General features: G+C 51.1%; 1 protein-coding gene across 1 annotated transcript in view; it reads right to left on the bottom strand.

The window, feature by feature from the left end:
* Positions 1-24,030, bottom strand: part of LOC149370145 (luciferin 4-monooxygenase-like) — a 243,308-nt gene that overhangs the window by 14,610 nt on the left and 204,668 nt on the right. Inside the window, exons 11-12 of the mRNA XM_089576968.1 lie at positions 13,938-14,219; positions 6,670-6,814 (exon numbers count right to left, since the gene is read on the bottom strand). Of these exons, the coding sequence (XP_089433094.1) occupies positions 6,670-6,814; positions 13,938-14,219 (427 nt within the window). The remainder of the gene's footprint in view (positions 1-6,669; positions 6,815-13,937; positions 14,220-24,030) is intronic.

Here is a 24,030-nt window from a genome sequence, read left to right as displayed (position 1 = left end):
CCCGCTGTTGTTCGACTTTGGGAGCATGATACTCATCCGATAGCATACAATTAGCATTCTGCGTCGTCATCGACGGTACGGCCAGGTCCGAAAAGGCAGAGTAGTCAGCCGCCCTTGTTTCTCACAGCACATCCTTCTGGGCGTCTTTGACATGAGTCGTCCGTGGCGTCGGCTAGTCAACGGCAAATCAGCCAGTAGGAGCCATAGAGCCGCGTGGAAAGTTTTCCCCTCACCGAGGCTGCTTTTTCCTTCTGAATTTGCCCTTCTGGAGGGGTGAAGACCGGAAAACATGAGAGGTCGGGGAATGTACGCGAGGTCACTGTTGTAGCTGATATAATTTTTTTCGTCGTTTAGTACCAAATGCGTCAATGACAGTAGACTGTTGTCGTTCTAGGTAACTTGCCTTACTACAACATGAAAAAACAATCTACCTCCCCCTTCTTCGCCCCTTCTACCATTTTCTCTCGAGCCGCCGCTGTGGCTCAGCGGTTATGGTGCTCGGCTGCTGACCCGAAAGACGCGGGTTCGATCCCGGCAGCGGCGGCTGGAATTTCTTTGGAGGAGAAATTCTAGAGGTCCGTGTACTGTGCGATGTCAGTGCACATTAAAGAACCCCAGGTGGTCGAAATTCTCGGAGCCCTTCACTACGGCGTCTCTCATAGCCTCAGTCGCTTTGGGACGTTAAACCCCATAAACCAAACCAAACCAAACCAAACCATTTTCTCTCGTTCCTCCAGACGGAGGGGCTCTCGGTTCGCTTCAACCCCTGGCTCCCTCCCCTGCCCTTGTTCAGGGAGTGCCTTCACTCGAAGGGTAACAAGCGGGAGGTGTCTGGGTTACGTCTCGCTCACCAGACTTTAACAAATGCAATACAAAAGAACACACAGGCCAAATATGCAAAGAAACCAAATTTTCAGCAGACCCGCTGCCTTAACCGATACGAATGCTGCTGCTAATTTATGACGACAGCCTTTGCCGGTGTCTTCGACGTCTATCGCTTTTCTCTCCCACCTGACTGCTTGGCGCGCAGAACAGACGCAAGAGCCGAGCAAGCGACGCATCCAGCAAGACGACTTCCGGCGTGGATAAGCTCCCTATAGCAGCTTTTCAATTTAAAAAAACGTCAATCGATGACATAGGTGGGCGAATGTCTAATCGCTTTCATCTTGCCAAGACGAGGCGGCGGACCCATTCCCTTCCTGGGAGTGGCAGCAGAGTACGATTATTTTTAAGATATTTCCGCTCGCCCCTTCGGAACGAGTAGTCACTTCTTTGGTGTCCTAGCCGAAAGCCTCATTAATTCGAAAGAGAAAATAAGCAGGCTCGCACTTCAACCATCATGGGGCAGGACGGGTCTCTCTCGCGTTGTCCTTGCTTGATCTGACTGCAGTTGCGCCTTCGTGACCGATACGGCTTGGTCAAATGCTTTTTAGGGAACTCCTCCGAGTTGGAGTACATTTGTAATAAGGGAGTAACTTATTAGCATCAATCCACGCGCAGCCATAGGGCTACAAAGGGAAGCTATACAGCTTCGACAGAAACTACGCTGTTAAAGAAAAAAATTACGGTCCATTTGCGCCATCATCAGCATCATCATCAGCCTGACTACGCCCACTGAAGGCCAAAGGACTATTCCATGCCTCTCCTTGTCCTTTGCCAGCTGCGGCCACCGTACCCCGCAAACCTAATCTCATCCGCCGACCAAACTTTCTGGCGCCCCCTGCTACTCTTGCCTTCTCTCGGAATCCACTCCGTTAGCCTTAAGGACCAGCGGTTGTCTTGCCTTCGCATTACATGCCCTGCCCAAGCCCATTTCTTCCTCTTGATTTCGATTAGGATGTCATTAACGCGCGTTTGTTCTCTCACCCACTCCGCCCGCTTCCGATCTCTTAACATTACAATAATAATTTTTCTTTCCATAGCTCACTCCGTTTGTCCTTAACTTTAGCTGAACCCTCTTCGTTAGCCTCCACGTTTCTGCCTCATAGGTGAGTACCGGTAAGATAAAGCTGTTGAATACTTTTCTCTTCAAGGATATTGGTAAATTGCCATTCATGATCTGAGATAAACTGCCATATGCGCTCCACCGCTTTCTTATCCTTGTAATTATTTTCCTCTCATTCTCATAACCACGATCAGCGGTCACTACCTTCCCTAGGTAGGCATATTCCCTTACTACACAGAGCACATCGCCACCAATTGAGAAGAGCTCTTCCCTTGCTAGACTGTTGAACATTACTTTGGTTTTCTGCATTTTAAGTTTTAGATCCACTGCTCTGCTCTACCTGTCTAAGTCATTGATCATACTTTGAGGTTCATGTCCTGAGTGACTTAGCAAGACAATGCCATGAGCGAATCGAGATTGCTTAGGTATTCTCTATTAACGCTTATCGTTAACTGTTCCGATTTCAGGCCTGGGACTACCTCCTGTAAACAGGCGGTGAATAGAATTTGCGAGATCAAATCATCATAAAATCAATTTATTCAAACATCCTGAGATGCTTAGGGGCACGGACAAAAAGCCAAAGGTGGCTTGACGAGGTACGTGCCCCTTACAAGGCATACAGTGGAATACGCGGAATGTTTAAAATACAGGCAGTGAATTTGCAGAAAACGCAGAAAACGCAGAAGATCGTGTCTTTCTGCTTAGAGCCCTTCATTATTGCAATTTTATTGATAAAGTTCTGGAGGACTGTGCTAGCTGTGAAGCCGTTATAGATATCTTCCAATATTTGCACAAAACACTCTTCTACATCCTTATTCCGCAATGCCTGCATGACAGCTGAGGTTTCCACTTTAAATGCATTCTTGAAATCGATGAAGGCTATACATAGGCTTCGGTTATATTCTGCTCTTTTTTCTACCTCCTCATTTATAGTGTGAATATGGTCTATAGTCGAGTATTCTTTACGAAAGCCTGCCAGATCATTTGATTGATTGAAGTCTAAGATTGTCCTGACTCTGTTATCGATTACCCTAGTAAATACCTTGTAGGAAACGAACACTAAGCTGATCGATGTGTACTTGTTTCAAGTCTTTGCCGTCTACTTTTTTATGAATTAAGATAATGTTAGCGTTCTTCGAAATTTCTGGTGCGCTCCGGGTCACAAGGCATTGCGTATACAGGGTGGTTAGTTTTTTCTAGCCCAAAAATCCCCGCCGTCCTTCAACAAATATGCTGTTACCTGATCCTCACCAGCTGCTTTCTTGCTTTCCATTACTCTTAAGGCTTTCTTTACTTCCTCTTTCGTTACTGGCGGGATGTCCCATTCCTGTGGGCTACTCTCTCTCATTAACGTTTTTATTGCATTGGCTACTGTACAGATTTGTGTAGAACTTTTCGCCTCTTTCAACTATGCCATACATATTGCTAATAACGTTGCCCTCTTTGTTTCTCAGCGCATATATCTGGTTTTTACCTATGCCTAATTTCCTTCTCGCCACTTTTAGGCTACCCCCGCTCTTTAGAGCATGCTCGATTTTCTCCACATTAAACTTCCTTATGTAGACTACCTTGCGCTTCTTCATTAACTTTGATAGCTCTGCTAGTTCTATTCTGTCTGTAGAGTTAGACGCCCTCATGCTTTGGCGTTTCTTAATTAGATCTTTTGAGATAGCTTGCCGGTATCCTCTCTAACCGTCCCTGCCGCCTACTTCTACGGCGCACTCCGGAACGATTGATGTGAGATTATCGTTCCTTGTTTCAACATTACGGTCTTCATCCTCTGTTAAACCCGAATATCTGTTCTCCAGCGAAATCCTGAATTCCTATACTTTCCCTCCTACCGCTAGCTCGTTTTTGGGTGACCTCTTCACCAGCGTCCTCCGTCCCTCTTCAAATCTAAGCTTACCATTCTGTGGTCGCTACAACACACCTTTCCAATAAACTCCACATTCTGTACGATGCCGGGGTGAGCACTTAGTAGCGCTTAGTAGTAAGCAATTGCTTCGTTTTTAGTCTCACTATTGGAGCTCTTTCATGTCGACTTCCTGTTTTCTCGTTTGCAGAAGAAGGTATTCATAATCCGTAAATTATTTCCGCCTACGAACTCTACTAATAACTCTCCCCTGCTATTCCTAGAAGCTATGCCGTATTCACCTACCACCTGGTCTCCAGCCTGCTTCTTGCCTTTCTTTGTACTGAAGTCGCCCGTCAGTACAACATAGCGTGATTTTACATGGTTCATTGCCGATTCCACGTCTTCATAGAAGCTTTCAACGATCTGGTCATTAAGGCTTGATATAGGCGCATAGGCCTGCCCCACCTTCAGCCTAGTTAAGCCTAATTGCGATAGCTGTCACACTCTCTTTAACACTATAAAACTTCTCTATGTTGCCAGCTATATCCTGATTGAAGAGGAATCCCACACATCATTCTCGTCTGTTCGATAATCCACAATATCACAGTACATGCCCACCCTTTAGTAGTATATGCCTCATCTGTACTCCTAACCTCCCTAAGCCCTATGACTTCCCATTTAATACCCGCTAATTCCTCCAACAACACTGCTAAGCTAGCCTCACTGGATAAGGTCCTAGCGTTAAACGTTGCCAGGTTCAGCTTCCAATGGCGGCCTGTACGGAGCCAGAGATTCTTAGCACCCTCCGCTGCGTCACAGGTCTGACCGCCGCCTTCGTCAGTTGCTCCGTAGCCGCTGAGGACTAAGGGGCGAAGGTTAATTGGTTTGTTCATAGAAGAATGCGACGAAGTAGCACACAAGGGTGGCCAAATCCTGTTCTGGTGTAGATGTGCGTTGCCGGTTCTGGCCACCGAGATAAGGCAGCACCCCAGGCCTGGTTATGCAGGCCTGATTATGTTATGTTAGTTTTTTTAACCCGGTGGAGAATTGCCTGGCACCTGGATTCGAACACCGGTCCTCTTGCACGCGAGGCTGATGTTATAGATGTACGCCATCGCGGCGCCAGTTTGCGTTGTTCAGTCAAATGCGAATTAGGTGAGCTAGCATTTTGGTTTCACTTCGGTTCCGGTGTTCGAATCCATTGTTCACGGTGAAAGTTGTTTCGATAACGATAATGAGTTAATGTTCTCATATGCGGACTTGGCCATTCTCTACTTTACACTCATAGATATCTATGAGTCCTTATTCCACTCCTGGCGCAATGGTGCACCGGTTAAGCGGCGAGCCACTCCCCTGCAATGGCAGGGGCTGCCATCCATGGGGCTCTTGAGACTCAGGTTGCACTTCCCGAGCCAGCTGTCACGACCGATCAAAAATTGAACAGCCACCTGCCGCGGTCTGCAGTTTGCCCACAACCCGATGGGTAGTGGCAAGTGGGCAGCCTACCAGGTGTATACATATATGCACACAGACCTCGGCAGGTTGAGCGGAAGCCGACAGGCAGGAGGGCAACCTGCCACAAAGCAAGCTTCAGGCAAACAGAACGACAGACAGACAGACAGAAAAACAAACATGCAACGGATAAGTGCAGGCAATGGCCATTATAAGTACCAGCGCATTGAAAGAAAAATGCGTCCTGGTCCTGCTTTTCAATCCCGGACCACGGCTTCCCCGGAGCAGTCAGTCTACAAATTGAGCTAACCAGGAGGGCTGGCATAGGTTTCGGCGCTGAGCACGCATTCGACTCTGGGCGCTGTGGCTAAGCAATATTTGGCTACATCACGACAAAATACATACGCTTTTGAGAAACTTGCAGTCAAAGCAACCTGTCTAGTGAACGTAACTTGTCGTAATAGCCAAAATCGTTGGACTAGAGTACTGAGGACAACCGCGTTTTTGAAAATCTAAAAACTGTTACAGATATTAATTACGGTAGGCTACGTGCATCTTAATAATCAAGCAGACTAACAGTAATGGTTAATAAGTTAACTGTTCTATATTAGTTAACCATCCTGCCAATTAGCACACCTTCGCTGTATTCGGATCTACAACACCGCGGACAATGCTATGGCAGAAAAAGTGCTATTCTAACTTAAAAAGAGTGCATTTAAACAGTCCATTTGAAATCGCGCTGTGTTACTCATTGTTACAACTTTCCGCGAGCACATTATTCTTTATTTTTCTGTTTAAATTTGTGTCGCCTATTCTTTTTTTTCTGTAATTTCCGCGTCGTTTCTACTTCTCCAATTTATCGATATATTCTTTATCATGACTGTATGTTTCCCTTATGTTTCCTTTGGTTATCAATGCACCGTATTGTTGATTTCTTTTTTTACCATGATCATAAGTTTCCCTCTGCTTCCTTTGGTTAATAATCCATTGTACATCATTTTTACCCCCCCCCCCCCCCTTTACACAATGTCCAATGGGCCTGCAAGGCATTTGAAATAAATAAATAAGTTTTTATCAAGAGGACACGGCGTGACTTCGGTGGAGACGACTGTCGCACGTCGGTAGCGAGGCTGGCGGAGTGCGCTGTCGACGCAGAATGCCGAATTAGTAGCGTGCAGCCTTAGCGCATTAGTCCACTCGGTCATCTTCAACGACCTGCCTGACAAGTTCACTCTTTCTTCCTCGATTCGTAGAAAGTGCACACAATAGTGTTGACAACCGTGGTTCCGCTGCTGTCATCCCAATAACAAGCAATGGTAGTATGCCTGCCTTACCTGTTTTATTTTGCTCTCTTCCGGACAGCGCTCCAATAAGTTTCATAAAACGAATGGCCATGTCAGTCCCGACGGTTTCGTACCTGACTTCAGCCAGCCTTCCTTGTCGAAGAGCTCGGCATTTTCTCTTGGTCTCTTGTAGTAGCTCTTCACCATGGATGGGCACCGGTAGCGGATCTCTCCTGTTTGATGCGGGCCTAGTTTCTGACCAGTCTCCACATCCACCACCTAGAAATTTGTGATACGTGGCGTAAAGTTCTGTGAAGCCGAAAGAATGAGTTCAAACTGCACAAAACTATTTCATGAGAACAAGAAAACAATTCCAGCTCTAAGGTTTTGCACTTTTAATAGTGAGACTGAATTGTATGCAGGACTTTTACGCCCGATACACGCAGAGGGCATACGTGTATATTTTTCTTCGCTAGGCTCTAGGTATAAGATGGCGTCGCTGGAGAGCAGGCTCTAAACATTTTTGCTTACTATTTCACTTCATGATATGCGTGCATAGTGCACATTCTGCTTAATTAGGAAAATTTCTCCGTAAAGGGCAGATGATCCAAACTTCGAGTGGTGCAAGAGACGGCTTTGCACACTTTGCACACTTGGAGTGGCTTTGCTCACGTGTTTGCTACGACCTGGATAAAGATAACGATGATGTGAATGCTGGTGACAACTGTAAGGCTGCAAAGTCTGTGTGGCACGTTCTAAAAATGCCTGGCCAAGAAAATTCGATTCCGAAACATGCTTTGATATACAAGACTCCCGCAGGCTGGCAAAGCTCTGAGGATCATTCTTACACCGTGGCTCTGAGGCTTCCACCACCCTCTCTCATCGCCCATGACAACACTGTAGGCGCTCACAAATTGCGTGCGTGGAAAGCACTCAGTTTGAATTTATCAGTACCGCGATCTATGTCGAATAATCGTGTGAGGACCGATCAGCCAGAAAGGGAATGACAAGCTCAGGAATTTGCTTGGAAAATGTGGCACCGTCAAGTCCAGGGCAGGAACACATATACAAGCGATAGAAAACGTTTACAGGCTACGTGTTCCCGGAGCATGAATTTTAATGGCACTTCCTCGTGGCCAAATGGCGTGGAGTTTTCGCTAGGTGGATTAAACACGCCCATTTACATTTTCGGGCATTTAATTTTAGTGGCTTGCGCGAATACTCCGAATACATTTTTTTTTCCAAACATCCGCATCCAGGGAGGTTTTTCTGCCAACAAGATTTTGTTAGGATATGTCCCCCGCTATAGGATATATCACCCGCTAAATACCCTCTCGTGTAATTTGCACGAGATATATGTGCGGGCATGAGGCCCTACCATTTTCACCTCGGCCCAAACGGGCGCTGGTGAGGTCGTCGCCAACTGTCGGAAAGCCCGGTGCCTGTGCCTTCTGCCACAAATTCCTAGAGCTTTGCCTAGAGCCGAGCAACAGCCGTGCTGTCGTCAGTTGCTGGAAGTGCCCAGTCGCTGTACGTATCGCTGTACCGATAGCCCCTGCTATCCTGCGGATCCGCGCGAACAACCGATGTAGACAGCTCAGTCACAGCTGTTTCCTACGGGCAACTAGCGGCGTTGGGCATTGGTAATTTCCGGCAGAAGAAGGGGGAGGGGGGAGCTATAAGCACGCCTATGTTGATTGGGTGCAATTGTTTGATGGGCAGTACGACGGGGATTGTGATGATGGTAGCGAATTTTTCTCGCATAAGTGCATCTGCGGCCAAAGACCGCCATGGCACAAGGTATTTTTTTGTTTACTCAAGGTGCGGTGAAAGACCGACTTGTCAAGCATTTCGCCCTGAATAAGCCAAACGCCAGGCAAGGAGAAGCTTGTACCCATTCTATCACCGGTCGGTAACCCGCGGCACTGGGGATCGAACACCGAAGCTCCCGCATGCGAAGCGGATGCTCAATCTACTAGGCCACCGCTGCGGTGTGCGAAGGGTATTGTGTTACCATAGAGAAAGGCGATTTGCAGTGCCGCTTGTGGTGAACGGCCGGCACAGGGTTCATCTGAAGCTGCTGACGCGTTTTTGTGCCCACTTTCCCACTTTCGCTATTATCCAAGCATAATTAGATATACACCGTCGCGCCACCTGTCGACACTTCAGCGAAAGGAAATGTTGTGGCGACAAGCGCATCAGACACGTTGACGAGCCCGTGCTGCGCTACAAAATGAACTACTGCGACAAACAACTTTTTGTAGTGACGGGAGCGTCCAACCAGCGCGGACTCAGCATCGAGCCACACTAACCGCAGCCCAATCTGGGCGCCACCTATCATATGCCCCATCAAGCTTCCTTCGATGCAACAATATCGATCACCCTCTTATCTGCCGGGTCTGCAGTCCTGTCCATCTGATTCACTGATACAGGTAAGCTGCCCTCCATCACCTGATGGTACCTACGCAAGTGCATTGCACGCCACGATCATCTCCTAGCTCTTTAGTCCGAAGTTTCGGACATGTGGACACTGCTTGCGTTAAGTAGATGTATGCCGATATCGCTTACAAAATCTATCTTCCCATCGTGAACTGCTGTTGCCTTCCCACACTGTTAAGAGTACTTAGGTTTCGTATGAATTATTTCAGCCTCATCGTTCTCTTCTGCATGTTCAAGTGCTGAGTGTTTCACTGCTAGTCCTACCCTGAGTTGCTTTGCGCTGCTATGTCATCAATAAATGTTTAGGTTTAGGTTTAATGGGGTTTAACGTCCCAAAGCGACTAAGGCTATGAGAGACGCCGTAGTGGAGGGCTCCGGAAATTTCGACCACCTGGGGTTCTTTAACGTGCACTGACATCGCACAGTACACGGGCCTCTAGAATTTCTCCTCCAAAGAAATACTAGCCGCCGCGGCCGGGATCGAACCCGCGTCTTTTGGGTCAGCAGTCGAGCACCATAACCGCTGAGCCACCGCGGCGGCATCAATAAATGTATTTTATTGCAAGCTCTTTCGAATGCGGCTCACTAAATACATCGCTGTGGTTATGATCTATACGGCTGATACTCTTACAGGTTCATATTCTAATCATTTTCCTTGTAGAGGAGACTGATCGCAGTCCGCTTTCACTGCCAGTTTTTAGTAGTAGTAGTAAAGACTTTTAATCGACCATAATTTACAGGCCGAGCATTTCGACCGCCTGGGCGACCAGAAGCCGCTGTTCTTCTTCCCCTTCAGCGCCAAGCCAGTCGAGCCAGGTGGTGATGGATAGAGAGGGTGGGGGGAAGGAACCCGACTGCTGAGCAGCCGGGCAATAGAAGAGGCAATGGGCCAGGTCCGCATAGATACAGGGGCAGTTGGGACAGGAAGGGTCCGATCGATAGCGATAGAGGAAGAGGCGGGACGGGGTGATAACTGCATTCATCTGAATGTGCCGAAGAAGGCGAGACTCCGGCACCGTGAGTGATGGATGAGGGGGAGGGTAAAGGCGTTTGTCGAGGCGGAGCTCAAGGTAGACCTCTTTTATGGTGCGGCGAAGGGTGAGTCTCCCACCGTCCTCCGAGGGCTTGGGCCAGGGGATCAACGGTGCCCGGAAAAGTGTGTCGCGGGCGAGCTGATGGGCCAGCTCATTGCCGTCAATCCCTGAATGCCCAGGGACCCAGCGGAGGAAAACGATGGAAGGCTGCAGTGCGGAGACCGCTCGTTCGACCTCCTGTTGGAGAGAAGGGGTCAGGGTGCGTTTCTGTATGTGGTGTATAGCGGCTTGTGAGTCCGAATAGACTGTGTACTCTTGGAGAGAGGGAAGGAGGGAAAATGACTGGAGGGCATGCGCAATGGCGAGGACCTCGAGGGACAATGCGTCTGGAGGGTGTAGATACGGCCCGCTGGTGTGGGTTTCAGGAGCAGGGAGGTGTGGATGGTACAGGGCGTAGCCGCAGGAACCTCGAGGAGCCACGAAGGAGGCATCCGTGTAAGCTACACCCTGGGTATCAAAGAGAGGGGAATGGTGCTGTGCGGCCGCATGGCGACGTCCGGCGTGCAGGACGGGGGACATGTTGGTCGGGATTGGAAGGATACAAAGATTGGGGGCGGGGGTGGGAATAGGAGAGGTAAACGGGGAGATTGGAATGGGCGAGATACCCGCTTGAGTCAATAACCACTGACCCTGACGGGTAAGGGAAAGCCGGGCAAGCTGCGAGTCACGATGGAGACTGAGAAGAGAACGAAGAGGATGGAAGAGGCCTGTGGCAAAGAGCTTAGTGGTAGAGGTAGTGATAGGGAGGTTGAGAGCTGCCTTGTAGAGGCCCACAAGGGCAGTCTCGAGAGCGTTAAGTTGAGTCTGAGTGAAGGAAGCGTAGGGTTCAAAGTACAAGACCTTGTTGAGGGCCAGCGCGTGGGCAACTCGGCACGCGTGAGCCTCGTGGAGACCTGAGCGTCGAGTGACCACGCGCCGCAGGAGGTGAGTTACAGAGTGGCAGGTGGTGACAGCGCGGTGAAGGGATTGCACATTCTTAGCCGCATGCAAAGGGAAGCCAAGAACTGTGCACTGTGTGACGACAGGAATGGGAGAGCCAGAAAGGTGGAGAGAGACGAAGTGGTTGTGTGAGCGCTGGTAGGAGGAATGGTTGAGAAGGAGAAGCTCGGATTTCTCAGGAGCAGGAGAGAGGCCAGCGGTGGTGAGAAAGGGGTCGATGAGATCTAGGCCACGTTGCAGGGTGTCCTGTACGTGACCGGGAGAGCCAGATGAACACCACAGAGTGATGTCATCGGCGTAAAATATATGATGAAGGTCGGGAATTTCAGCTAGCTGGGAGGCGAGAGGGGCCATAGCGAGATTGAAAAGGGTAGGAGAGAGAACAGCACCTTGAGGAGTGCCACGGGTGTGGTGGTGTGGGTTAGACAAGTGGGTATCTACTCGAAAGCGAGCCACACGTTTACAGAGGAATGAGCGGATATAGGAGTACATGCGGGAGCCACAATCCAAAGAGGCGAGTTGAGAAAGGATGTGATCGTGGCAAACTCCGTCAAAGGCCTTGCGAACATCGACGGTCACAAGTGCGTAAATTTGAGTAGGTGTAGGGGACAGGAACGTTTGCTGGAGAATCAGAAACATGTCCTGTGCACAGACGCGGCGTCGGAAGCCAATGAGAGAATGGGGGAAGAACTCCCGTGCCTCAAGAAAATCAGAGGCGAGTCAGAGCCATTCGCTCAAGGGTCTTACCAACGCACGACGTCAGGGAGATTGGGCGGAGGTTAGAGAGAGAGGGAGGTTTGCCCGGTTTTGGAATCATAGAAATAAGGGAGGATGTCCAGGAGCTCGGCAAGCAGCCGCTCTCCCAGGCATCATTGTAGGTTTGAAGGAGGAATTCTTTGGCGCAGTCAGGAAGGTTGCGAAGTGTGGTGTATGTAATGGCATCCTCACCGGGAGCCGAGCGTGTAGAATTAGCAGCCAGAGCAGATTCGAGCTCCCGGAGAGTGAAGCATTGGTCCAGATCGGGGTTAGGTCCACCCGAGTACACCGGGTAGGAGGGTGCCAGAGGGGGCGGGAGGTAGAGAGAGGCGAGTTGATCAAAAACTTCGGAGGGAGTCCCCTGAGTGAGGGCTTTAGCTAGAGTGGGAGCAAGGGCAGGCTTAGTGCCAAGGAGGGATTTAAAGAGAGACCATGCGGATCGCGAGTGCAATGCAGAATCAAGGCCATCACAAAGAGCACTCCAACGAGAGTGCTCGAGGGAGGCGCAGTGGGCGACGATCTCGGCCCGCAAAGCAGTGATCCGGGAGGAAAGTTGGGCATTGTGTGGTTGGGAGCGAAAGAAGCGTTGAAGACGTTTACGGTGACACCATAAACGGAGAAGGTGAGGATCTGGGTCTTGGATTCGGTAACGAGAGCGAACGCGACTACTACTGGCTACTGGACGTCGCGCATCTCTGCAGCGCTCACGTCCAGTAGCCAGTTTTTATTCCCCTTTTACATACAGAATCTGTCAACGCAGGCCATCTGCAATTTTCAAAGATAACGTTTCGGCTAGAAAGCCACTTTTTTTCGGCACATCGCCAGTGGTGTACTATATCAGAATGCAGGTAAAACGTGCTAAACAGCAGGCTAAACAACTAATACTAAAAATATAATTTTCGCAATACTACCTGTAGCTTGCTCATTCATTTAGACGCGTGTAATTCACCGTGACAGGTAACGATACCAGTTTTTAGAACCCCCAAAACGCGATTACCCTCGCCACCATAATTCAACCAACTTGGACCACTTTTCGCGCCTGCGGACCGCGAACACGACGTCCACCAAATCGCGCAACTCAGTTCCTAACCTAACGATTTGGTCCAAGACCCTTTTCTGGAGCATTCTACTGCTGTAAAGCCGAGCATCAGACCGGGGGCAATCTTTTACCCGTAAGGAAGCCGGTGGGTACCCGGCTGCGTAGGGATCAAGCCTAATCCGCGCTGAGGCAATTAAGTAGTGAGGAACGGTGAGTTCTGCAGCAAGCGCATGGGAGAGAAGGGTAAAGTTGCACGCCAGTTGCTGCGACATTATGAAGAACAAAAGCCGGGAAAAGTGACGCCCTGGGTTGTAGCCTGATTCTGTCCCGTCTCTTTCTGCGGTTTCTGTTTTTATAATAGTGTGGCAGAGATTGTTTCATGGCACGTTTGTTTCACTCGCCGCAGGCGCGCGATTTTCGAATGATGCGGGAAACGGCCCAAGTTTGTTGAGAATTGAGGGTTGAGGGTAACCACGTTTTCGAAATTCTAAAACTCAGATCAATATTACTCACGGTGGGCTACATCCTTTTGAATAAAAAAGCAACCTAACTACACTAAGTAAAAAGTATACTATTTAGGATTAGTTAACCTGCCTGCTAGTTAGCACTCATTAGCTGTATTACAATCCACTGCACCGCTGACAATGCCTAGGAACGGGCTCTTCTAACTAAATATACAGCCGCAACGCTGGCTCAGTGGTTACGCTGCTGGGCTGCTGAACCTAGAGGTCCTAGCTCGTTCCCGACCGCGACTTTCGCATCTCGATGGAGGCGAAATGCTACTGGCCCGTGTACTGTGCGAGGTCAGCGCGCATTGAAAGAACCCCAGGTGGAAGAGATTATCCGCAGCCTCCTATACGGCTGGTCTCATATCCTGAGTCGCTTTGGGACGTAAACCCTACAAAACGTAAAACCTGTCTCACTCAAAAAAAAAAACACACATTTTTACCAATTGCAGCGTCTTCGGTGGAACGTCGTGTATATCTGGTCCACACGCGCTATTTACGGAATGCCAGACAATTCACTGGTGCTCTATTGCAGGGACCTATTTTGTACTGCAATGCTAGTGCTCATCTCCTCGCCATCCTCAGACTTCCTCCCTTTTAATTAAAATTTAGTATTCTCTATGACGTACCTTGACCTCTACCATCGTTGCAGGCTCACCGACGTCACTTCCGGTGTGCGGCTTCCCCGTTTTTGGCCGACTAATCATGACTCCGCAAGACTCGGTCATGCCGTAGGCGTTCAGCAATCTCTCGATGCCAATGAAGGCCTTGCGAGCTGACTCGGCCACGGAAGCTGAGAGCACGCTTCCGGTCACGGCAATGGCACGCATGCTGGGTAGGCCGCGGTCCGTGCGCTGCATCTCGCGCAGCAGGGCTTGCAGCTGAGACGGGAAAAGCATTGCTGCTGTCACCTGCGTAAAATGGTCGCACGCATGAATAGCCGGATCGTGACTCAGCAACCAGTGGCAATGACCTTTCTGGTTATTGGTGCTGCCCTACACTTGAATTAAGAATATAAAAAAATTTGGACGGAACAGTTCCTGAACTGTAAAGACAGGTACAGAGAAAGATGCGTCGAAACTCAATCCTTCTAATTAGAAGACGGTGAGAAACTTTCATGTGTGCGAACGATTCTGACTCCACTTGAGATTGGGGAGTCGTATAAGGAAGTCGTTTCAGGTCAGTGTGTTCACAACAGATAGATGACTCGTCTCTCGAGCGGCGTAAAGTTAGGCGCACGTGGCTGCTAGCAAAGTTAAATTTTGGAAGGCTCTTTCGAACGCTGGCAGCACCAGTCAGACACACTGCAGCTACGTGGTCGCCGCACTGCATTCAAATCCGGTTCTTTCGATTATATCAATAGATTTTGCTTCGAAAAGCCGACACAGGTACGACAATGCGGTCTCTATACAGGCGGATTGTTCAACATGGCTTAATTATGTCCGTGGTAGTAGCTGAAAATACTATTATTTAATATTATCACCTAAATACGTTTACATTCATAGCTTTAAGACACAATACTACCGGACGGAATCGGGGGTACTCAAAATCGCGAGCGAACACGTTTGTTTTTATCTTTCTAAATCGACAATGTGGTTTTAGATACAAAACGTGCAATTATGCGCGCAAAACCAGCTGATATCAGAAGCAATGCGCAAATGCATCGGAACTCCTCAAGCGACATTTCACGGCGGGACATGCTTTTATGGCCAAGATACGAAGCAGCACTGCGGAGGGGCGGGCTTCCACTGCTTTTCTCCCTGCTCTACCGGAGGCAACTGTTGAACCCAAGTACGGAGGCGACGCCCTGAGCGCAGAGCCACGCTGCCAAAGAAACGCTGTTATATTGTCACGACCAGAAGAGCCGCGAAGGTAGGCGTCGGCAAGAACCCAAGACTGGGAGCCTTCTTTTAATTATAGAGCCAGCTTCCACGGCACCAAAACAGAACAAGCGCGCCGCGAGAGGCCACCGCCGCTTCGTCGTCGTCTTCGATTCAGCGCGGAGGCCGCGCGGCGCGTTAGGCGCGTGGCATTATTCCCCCCCCGCGAAAGCAAACATCGTCTCGATGTGGAATGGGGTATGTACAGTGAGAGGAGGAGGAGCAAAAAAACAAGAAGAATAGGGGTGAGGTGAACTATACAACGTGCACTAAATGAAATGCGGCGAGAGTCAAGGTCACACGTGGGGTAAGGGGAAAAAGGTAAGAAACACAGCGTGAACACAGCGGGAACACAGCGTGAACACAGCGCTCAGTCACGCGAAAAGTACGGCTTTAAGCGCACTACATGCACAATTTCAGGCCGTTGACGCTGAGGGCCGACGATCACAGTTCCATGGGGTACAACTTCGTAGTTGACGCTGTTCAGGCGGCGCAGGACTCTGTACGGGCCAAAGTACCTATTTATAAACTTTTCGCACAATCCCTTGCGGCGCACGGGTGTCCACACCCACACGTGGTCGCCGGGCTCGTAGTGCACGTCCCTGTGCCGAAGGTTATAGTGTCGGGCATCGGCGGATTGCTGGTCCTTGATGTGCAAGCGGGCCAGCTGACGGGCCTGCTCTGCTTGTTCCACGAAGTGGCCTGCTTCAGGGGGGAGCTCTGCGCCGCCATACGGCAGCATGGCGTCTAGCATCATGCGGACCTCTCTGCCATACACGAGACGGAACGGGGTGAACTGGGTGGTTTCCTGCGTCGCGGTATTATATGCGAAGGTGACGTACGGCAAGACCTCATCCCAGGTTTTGTGTTCAACGTCGACGTACATCGAGATCATGTCCGCCAATGTTTTGTTGAGCCGTTCCGTTAGACCATTGGTTTGGGGATGATACGCTGTTGTTGGTCGATGCGCAGTATGGCTAAGCGTTAAGACGTCTCGTAGAAGTCGGGCTGTAAACGCCTTGCCTCGGTCAGTAATGACGGCCGATGGGGCGCCGTGTCTAAGCACGATGTCGTGCATAAAGAAGTGGGCAACTTCGGCGGCAGTACCTCGAGCAAGGGCCTTTGTTTCAGCGTAGCGGGTCAAGTAGTCTGTGGCGACTACGATCCACTTGTGGCCGGACGACGAGAGAGGAAATGGCCCCAGAAGGTCCATGCCGACTTTGTCGAATGGTATTTGTGGTGGCTCGATGCACTGAAGCAGTCCAGGAGGCTTGAGCGCGGGTTTTTTCCGCCGCTGGCATTGCCGGCATGTCCGGACATAATGCTTGACACTTGAAGTTAGGTTGGGCCAGTAATATTTCTTCCGGATTCGGGATAAGGTCCGTGTAACTCCAAGGTGGCCGGAAGTCGGTTCATCATGGCAGGCAAGGAGGACTTCATCCCGGAGATCGGACGGTATGACGAGCAGGTAAGTTGTCGGACTTGAAGTAGAGTTCTTTTTATAAAGCACCCCTCTCCGCAGGCAGAACGATGATAGTCCACGAGCTAGGTATCGTGGTATTTCAGGTCGCCCGCCTTCGAGATGTTCGATGAGCAGACCCAGCTCGGCGTCGGCACGCTGTCTGGAAACGAGCTCAGACGTGCTGACCGCTCCAAGAAAGCTATCATCATCGGTGGTGCCTTCAGGAGGTGGTTCGACGGGAGCGCGTGACAAGCTGTCAGCGTCGGTGTGCTTCCTGCCCGACTTGTAGGTGACGGTGAAATCGAATTCCTGCAGGCGTAATGCCCAACGTGCTAGGCGGCCGCAAGGGTCCTTTAAATTTTTCAACCAGCACAGCGAGTGGTGGTCGGTGACGATACGAAACGGTCTACCATACAGGTATGGGCGGAACTTAGCGGCGGCCCAGACTACCGCCAAACATTCTTTTTCCGTAGTAGAGTAGTTCAACTCAGCGCGCGACAGTGCGCGGCTGGCGTAGGCAATTACTTTGTCGACGCCATTTTGCCGCTGTACTAGAACAGCGCCAAGACCGACGTTGCTCGCATCCGTGTGCACCTCCGTGTCAGCATCTTCATCGAAATGTGCCAGGATGGGCGGCGATTGGAGTCGGCGTCGTAACTCGTCGAAGGCGGTCTGCTGTTCGTTGCCCCAGGAAAATGACGTGTCATCACGGGTGAGGAGTGTCAGGGGGCTGGCGAGCTGGGCGAAGTTTCTAATGAAGCGGCGATAGTAGGAGCACAGGCCCAGGAAGCGTCGGACTGCTTTTTTGTGGGCAGGAACCGGAAAGGCAGCAACGGCAGCAAGCTTCTCTGGGTCGGCGCTCAGCACTAATGACGTGCCCGAGGAACTTCAATTCGGTGAACCCAAAGTGGCATTTTTCTGGTTTGAGGGAGAGGTTGGCGGATCGAACGGCTTCGAGGTCCTGAGGCGGTGCAGATGTTCCGTGAACGTTGCGGAAAAAATGATGACATCATCAAGATAAACAAGACAGGTCTGCCACTTCAAACCGGTGAGAACGGTGTCCATCATTCTTTGGAACGTGGCAGGAGCACAGCAGAGCCCGAATGGGAGGACACGAAACTCATACAGCCCGTCCGGTGTGATGAAGGCGGTTTTCTCACGGTCCCTCTCATCAACTTCTATCTGCCAATAACCACTTCTGAGGTCGACCGAAGAGAAGTACTTGGCTTGACGAAGTCGGTCGAGGGAATCGTCGATACGCGGGAGCGGGTACACATCTTTCTTGGTCACACTGTTCAGCTTCCTGTAGTCTACGCAGAACCGTAGTGTCCCGTCTTTCTTTTTCACGAGGACGACAGGAGACGACCACGGACTGCTTGACGGTTGGATGACGCCGTCTGTGAGCATCTCTTCGACCTGTGTTTGAATAGCATCTCGCTCACGAGGGGACACACGATAGGGCTGCTGATGGATGGGTCGGGCTCCTTCATGCGTGATAATGCGGTGTTTAACTATCGACCTTTGGCGCACTTTAGACGACGACGTGAAACACGCACCAAACTCCCGCAAGAGGTCCTGGAGTTGCCTCTTTTCAGTCGGTGGAAGGCCTGGATTTATGTCTACGTTGGTGACCGCTTCGGCGTCAGCTCCAGGTGTGTCCTCCGCACAAGCAAAGCATTCGGCCACTTCCTGAACATGGTCGACGTAAGCGATGGCTGTGCCACGGAACAGATGTCGATGCTCATTGCAGAAGTTGGTGACAAGGACCTCTGTACAACCGTCATGAAGGGATCCAAGGCCCCGTGCCACCGCAACCCCCTTAGTGAGTACGAGGGAGACATTAGGCTCGACAACCCGGAGTCCCCTATGTGGCTCGTCGCAGGTAACTCTAGCGAGAATGCTGGCACGTGGTGGCACCGTAACGTTATCGTCGGCGACTCGCAGGGCGGACCGAGAACCCTGGTGCGCAGGTTCTTCTGTGGCCATTGCGGTAGAAAACGTCACCAAGCGGTTCGGCAGGTCTATGATAGCACCGTGCTCGCGAAGAAAGTCGATGCCAAGGATGACATCGCGAGAACATTCGCGGAGAACGAGAAAAGTGGCAACGAATGTGCAGCCTCGAACCGTAACCCGGGCCGCACACATGCCGAGTGGTGCGACAAGATGTCTGCCTGCCGTGCGTATGTCGGGGCGGTCCCAGGGTGTCGTCACTTTTTTCAGGGCCGTCGCAAGCCGTCCGCTAAGGATAGAGTAATCTGCGCCCGTATCGACCAACGCACTGACCTCCTTTGTGTCGACGAGAACAGGGATATCCAAGGAGACCCTGCCTTCAGCACGGCCCGTCGATGGCTGTTGTGGAGGACTCAGTCGGTGCGGCGGCGGAACCTGGTCGGCGACTGGGGTTGCGCTGTCGGAGCGATTCAAGCGGTGCGTTGGGGGAAACTCTTCAGCGATGCGGCGTTCGGCGTCGGGGCGATTGGGTCGGTGCGGCGGCGGAAGCGGGTCGGCGATCGGGGTTGCGGAATCGCGGCGATACGAAAGGCGCGTCGGGGAAAACTGTGCATCGATGCGGCGTGCGACGTCGGGGCGATTCAGTTGCTGCGGCGGTGGAAGCTTTGCGTCGGAACGGCGTTCGGCGGCCTCGCCTCCAAAGGCCGCCGGAGCTAGTTTTCCCGACGAGGGCTCGAGGAACCACGTTGTCCTGGGGCGAAACGGGACCCAGAGGGCGAAGACCGGCGTGGAGAGGGCGATCGCGACTCGCGGCGCGGAGGAGACGGTGAACTACGCTGGCGGGTGACATACTCAGCGATGTCTTGAGGGCGCTCTCCAGGGCGTGGACGGGGGCTGTCGATGGAAAAACCGCGTAGTCCCATTTCGCGATAGGGGCACCGCCGGTAAAGATGGCCGGCCTCACCACAGTGGTAGCAGAGCGGGCGTTGATCCGGAGTCCGCCAGAGGTCAGTCTTCCGCGGTGCCTGGCGCCGATCCGTCCAGTAAGGTGTCGGCTGGGCAGAGTGCACCGCGACCAATGGTGCGGTGTAAGGCGAAGGCCCAGGAGGTGGGGCCGCGCGGCGCACGACGTCCGCGTACGTGACTGGCTGGACAGGAGTCGGGTACGGCGCGGGATCGTATGGGGTCAGTTGCGGCGCCGGGACAGCTGCAGCGTCTTGTGCCCTGAGTGCCTGCCGGACTTCCTCGTGGATGACGCTGGTGACGGAATCGACGCGAGGGGCAAAGGTGGCTTGAAGGTGCTGCAGCTCCTCGCGGACCACGGAACGGATGAGTTCGCGAAGGGAGTCCGGATTCGACCTGGGTTCATGGTCGAACCGGTCCAACGTTGATAGAGTCGAAGTTTGACGCAGTTGCCGGTCGTACTGATGGGATCTCTGCTGCAGCAATTTCTCCATGTGCACGGCGTCGGCCAGAAACTCCGCGACGGTGTTGGGCGGGTTCCGCACGAGGCCGGAAAAGAGCTGTTCTTTTACGCCGCGCATCAGGTGCCGCAGCTTTTTTTCTTCAGGCATGGCTGGATCGGCGCGATGGCAAAGACGCGTCACATCCTCGACGTACATGGCAACACCCTCATTGGGAAGCTGAATTCGAGAGGACAGTGTACGCTCTGCGCTCTCCCGGCGGTCGCTGTTGGCGTACGTACTCAGGAGCTGACGTCGAAAGTCCGGCCACGTAGAAAAAGTAGTCTCATGGTTTTCGAACCACGTTCGTGCGGAGTCTTCAAGGCTGAAGTACACGTTACGCAGCTTTGTAGCGTCGTCCCAGCAGTTAAAGGTCGCGACCCGTTCGTAGTGAGCCAACCAGTCTTCGGCATCTTCAAACAGGTCACCGTGGAAGGACTTAGGCGTGCGTGGAGTCTGAAGGGTGAGATAGGTGGGGCTGGCTGCAGGGACGGTCGTAGGCAGGGCGGGCAGTGGCGTCGCCATGAGTGGAATGGTAGTTGAAGGCGCGCTGACAACAGGGAGGGCCTCGGGGGACAGGCCTCGGATCCTCCGGCTGGCACGATGGACGGGGGTGGTCACAAGAGGCGGGCGCGTCGAGTCGTCCTCAGGAGTAGGGAGCATACCCCGCACCTCCACCAGTGTCACGACCAGAAGAGCCGCGAAGGTAGGCGTCGGCAAGAACCCAAGACTGGGAGCCTTCTTTTAATTATAGAGCCAGCTTCCACGACACCAAAACAGAACAAGCGCGCCGCGAGAGGCCACCGCCGCTTCGTCGTCGTCTTCGATTCAGCGCGGAGGCCGCGCGGCGCGTTAGGCGCGTGGCAATATTTGGCGCTAAATTATGGAACTGGCGCAGTGTAGAGCATAGCAGTGCAAGGCGCGAAATCCATCAACTCAGCCGAGTAGATAAGAGCAAGGCGAGAGTGGCAGCCGTTACTCTCTTCTCCGCACTAATATCGCCAGAAAGCAGAGAAAGCACCCACATAGCATCTGTCTTGATGACCGCGCCGTGTGAAGTGGCCGAGTTCGTAGCACGTAAGGATGAACGCTACGAGGCACGTGAAAGTCAATTATAGTTTAGAATACGGGTTTGCATTTCCCGATACCGAGAATTTTCAGGCATGAATTTGGGTTATACCACTACATGCACATGTGGATAGCCTGTTTGTTAACGGGCCGTTCAGCAAGAATACTTGCCGTTTTGATACTTAAAACCACACAGCCAATTTGGAAATCTCAGGAACTGGGTTAGCCTGGGGTACTGAAGGCCTGCCATTCTGCAATATAACATTGTGCCCTAATACCAAAACAAAGACTTCAAATAGCTAATAACTGTTAACTAATTGTCCTGTAACTACCTTCTTAAGGCTTCTGAGGTCTTCTAACTACTACTTGACGGGAGGCGGCAATCTATAGCCACAAGCTGATCATGCTTTCATCCAGGTTCCACAAGAAAAACGCTGACATGAAGGATGCGTCGTCAAGGCCCGTTCGCCCAGCGATTGTCTGCCAGCATCCATCAGTGATACACAAGTCTTTCTTCTGGCGATATCCAGCCTCCTGAAGGACGATGTCAGCAACATCAATGATATTCCTCACCAGGGTGCCGCTGAGCATTCTTGCGTCACCTTTTAAAACTCCGACTGAAATACCCCTTCCCACAGTTGGCGGAAATTCATTCCGACAGGTGGACGTTTTGGTGCTCAGTTGCCACAAGAAAACAGATGATATGAAGCATACGTCGAGCAAGGCGGTTCGCTCAGCAGTTGATTGCCGGCTTCCATGAATGACAACTGGAAGACTCATCCGGCCGTATCAAGCCTGCGGAAGCGAGATGGTCACGACATAGGCAGTATTGCTCAGCAGTGGGCCACTCCTCGTCCTACCCTTATAATAATGAGCGTTGAGTTTCTGGTGTCCTGTTCATGCATTCCTTGTGACACATTAGAGAGTCAACACTAAGTCAGGTATTCATGTCTTTCAACAACAAAAACTCAGCAGAGACTCTTTTGCAATAATGCACAAGATGTCATTGGCCCTCAGCCACTCAAGTGACTTTTCTAGCCGTTAGCCCCCATGCAGAAATATACCACAAAAGATTCAGTGTTATATCACACGAATTTCTCTCATGCCATTACACATCAAGAACTCATGCTGTTTTCATGCATTCCTTTGTGGTACGCACAAAGGCATGCATAAAACAAATAGAGCAAGCGCCGAAGGCAATGGGGCTGAAGGGGGGGGGGGCATAATTTATGCTTTTATGACAATGTCGGCTGGAAAAAGGGAGGTTGGGTGCTGGCCAGTGAAGGTTTTCTTGAAAAAAAAAACGTTATGCTTGCCGACAGCTATTGTTCTTTTTTTGTTCTTTAGTGTCCAGATGAGTGGTCGTTACCTCTGATCGTTATCCTATTCGATTAACGCATCGCACAGTGGCGTTAATATTTGTGACTAAAAGACGTGCTACCAGCAAGAGTTAAAGGAAGAACCTTTTTTTTGTCTGTAAAGTGCAAAATATAGTCTCGATGACACTGCGATACAGCAACAAACAACGTATTATGAAAGGTTCGCTCAATCGCAGGCTCTATATTGTGCGTTCAATTTTTTTTATTTTGCCTCATAATTTGCAATACTGATCCACGTATTTGAACCGTGTTTTGCACCGGCCGATAGGACATGAGAGAGTCAAGAACAAATCATCAGAAAAGCGTACATTAAGAACACACTAGAACCACGGCGGCCAATTCGTTTTTGAAAGCCATTAGGAATTCTTTAGGAAAATCACCAGAAAGCCATGAGAAAGGCATAAGATCGTAATGTCAAAAGTCGCTAGGAAGCGGAGGACGAGGTAGAAGAGGAAAGGCAGGGAGGTTAACCGGAAGGATAATCGGTTTGCTATCCTACACGGGGGGAAAGGAGTGAGGGGTTAAAAAACGAAAGTGAAAAGAGAGTAGCAGAAAATTGAAGTCACTCTAAAAATTCAGTGTTCGTTGAAGCCACAGCCTATCGTGCAAGCCAGAAGTTCGCACGAAGCGGTGCAGTGCCTTGGAGGCCTTCACAGCCGACGATGAACGCGGCCAGTGGCCGAGAATCTTCATTTCCGTCAGTGGGCGTGGATCTAGGCGCTCCAGCGCACGGCTGAGAGACTGCCTTTCGGCGCTGTAGGCAGGGCAATCACAAAGATTTTGGGTTATAGTCTCGCCATAACTGCAGATGGCACATGCAGGGCTATCAGCCATGCCGATTAAGAAAGAGTAATGGTTGTTGAAAGCTACACCAAGCCAGAGGCAACACAGCAAAGTTTCTTCGGTCGTGGTAGGCCTGATGGAGGCCGGAGCTTCAGATCTAGGTCCAAGGATTTTGAACGTGAATTGCAAAACTGGCCGGAATTCCACGCGGCAAGCGTGATGTCCCGCGCAAGTGCGCGAAGCCTGTCGGCTGCGTATGGTCTCGAAATGAAGATCGACACAGAATCGCCGTCATGGTGAGCAGTTCGCGCGACCTCATCCGCGTGGTGATTTCCTGCTATGCCGCTGTGCCCCGGTACCACTGTTGGATAATGCCATGTCCTCTGTTGATGGCAAAGTGATGTAGTTGTCGAATGTCTGCGACCAACTGTGCATGGGCTCCACGGTGAAGAGCAGCTTGTAAGCCTTGGAGGACAGCTTTCGAATCGGGGAAAATAGACCACCGCTGAGGGCGCTGCTGACTAATGTGTTCAATGGCGACACTAAGAGCAGTGAGTTCGGCACACGTCGAAGAAGTTTGGTGAGCTATCCTAACTGTAATTTCTGTAGTCCTTGCACAGATGACCATGGAGCTAGAAGAAGTGATAGGGTTCACTGAGCTGTCGGCGTAAACGTGCACCCGGTTTGCATGGTGCTCATGGAAATATTCAAGAGTGACTTGTGTTGGATCTATCGGC

Source organism: Amblyomma mixtum, chromosome 1 (genome assembly GCF_055824585.1).
Source record: "Amblyomma mixtum isolate Tamu chromosome 1, ASM5582458v1, whole genome shotgun sequence".
NCBI classification, from domain to species: domain Eukaryota; kingdom Metazoa; phylum Arthropoda; class Arachnida; order Ixodida; family Ixodidae; genus Amblyomma; species Amblyomma mixtum.
This window is presented reverse-complemented; position numbering and strand designations above follow the sequence as displayed.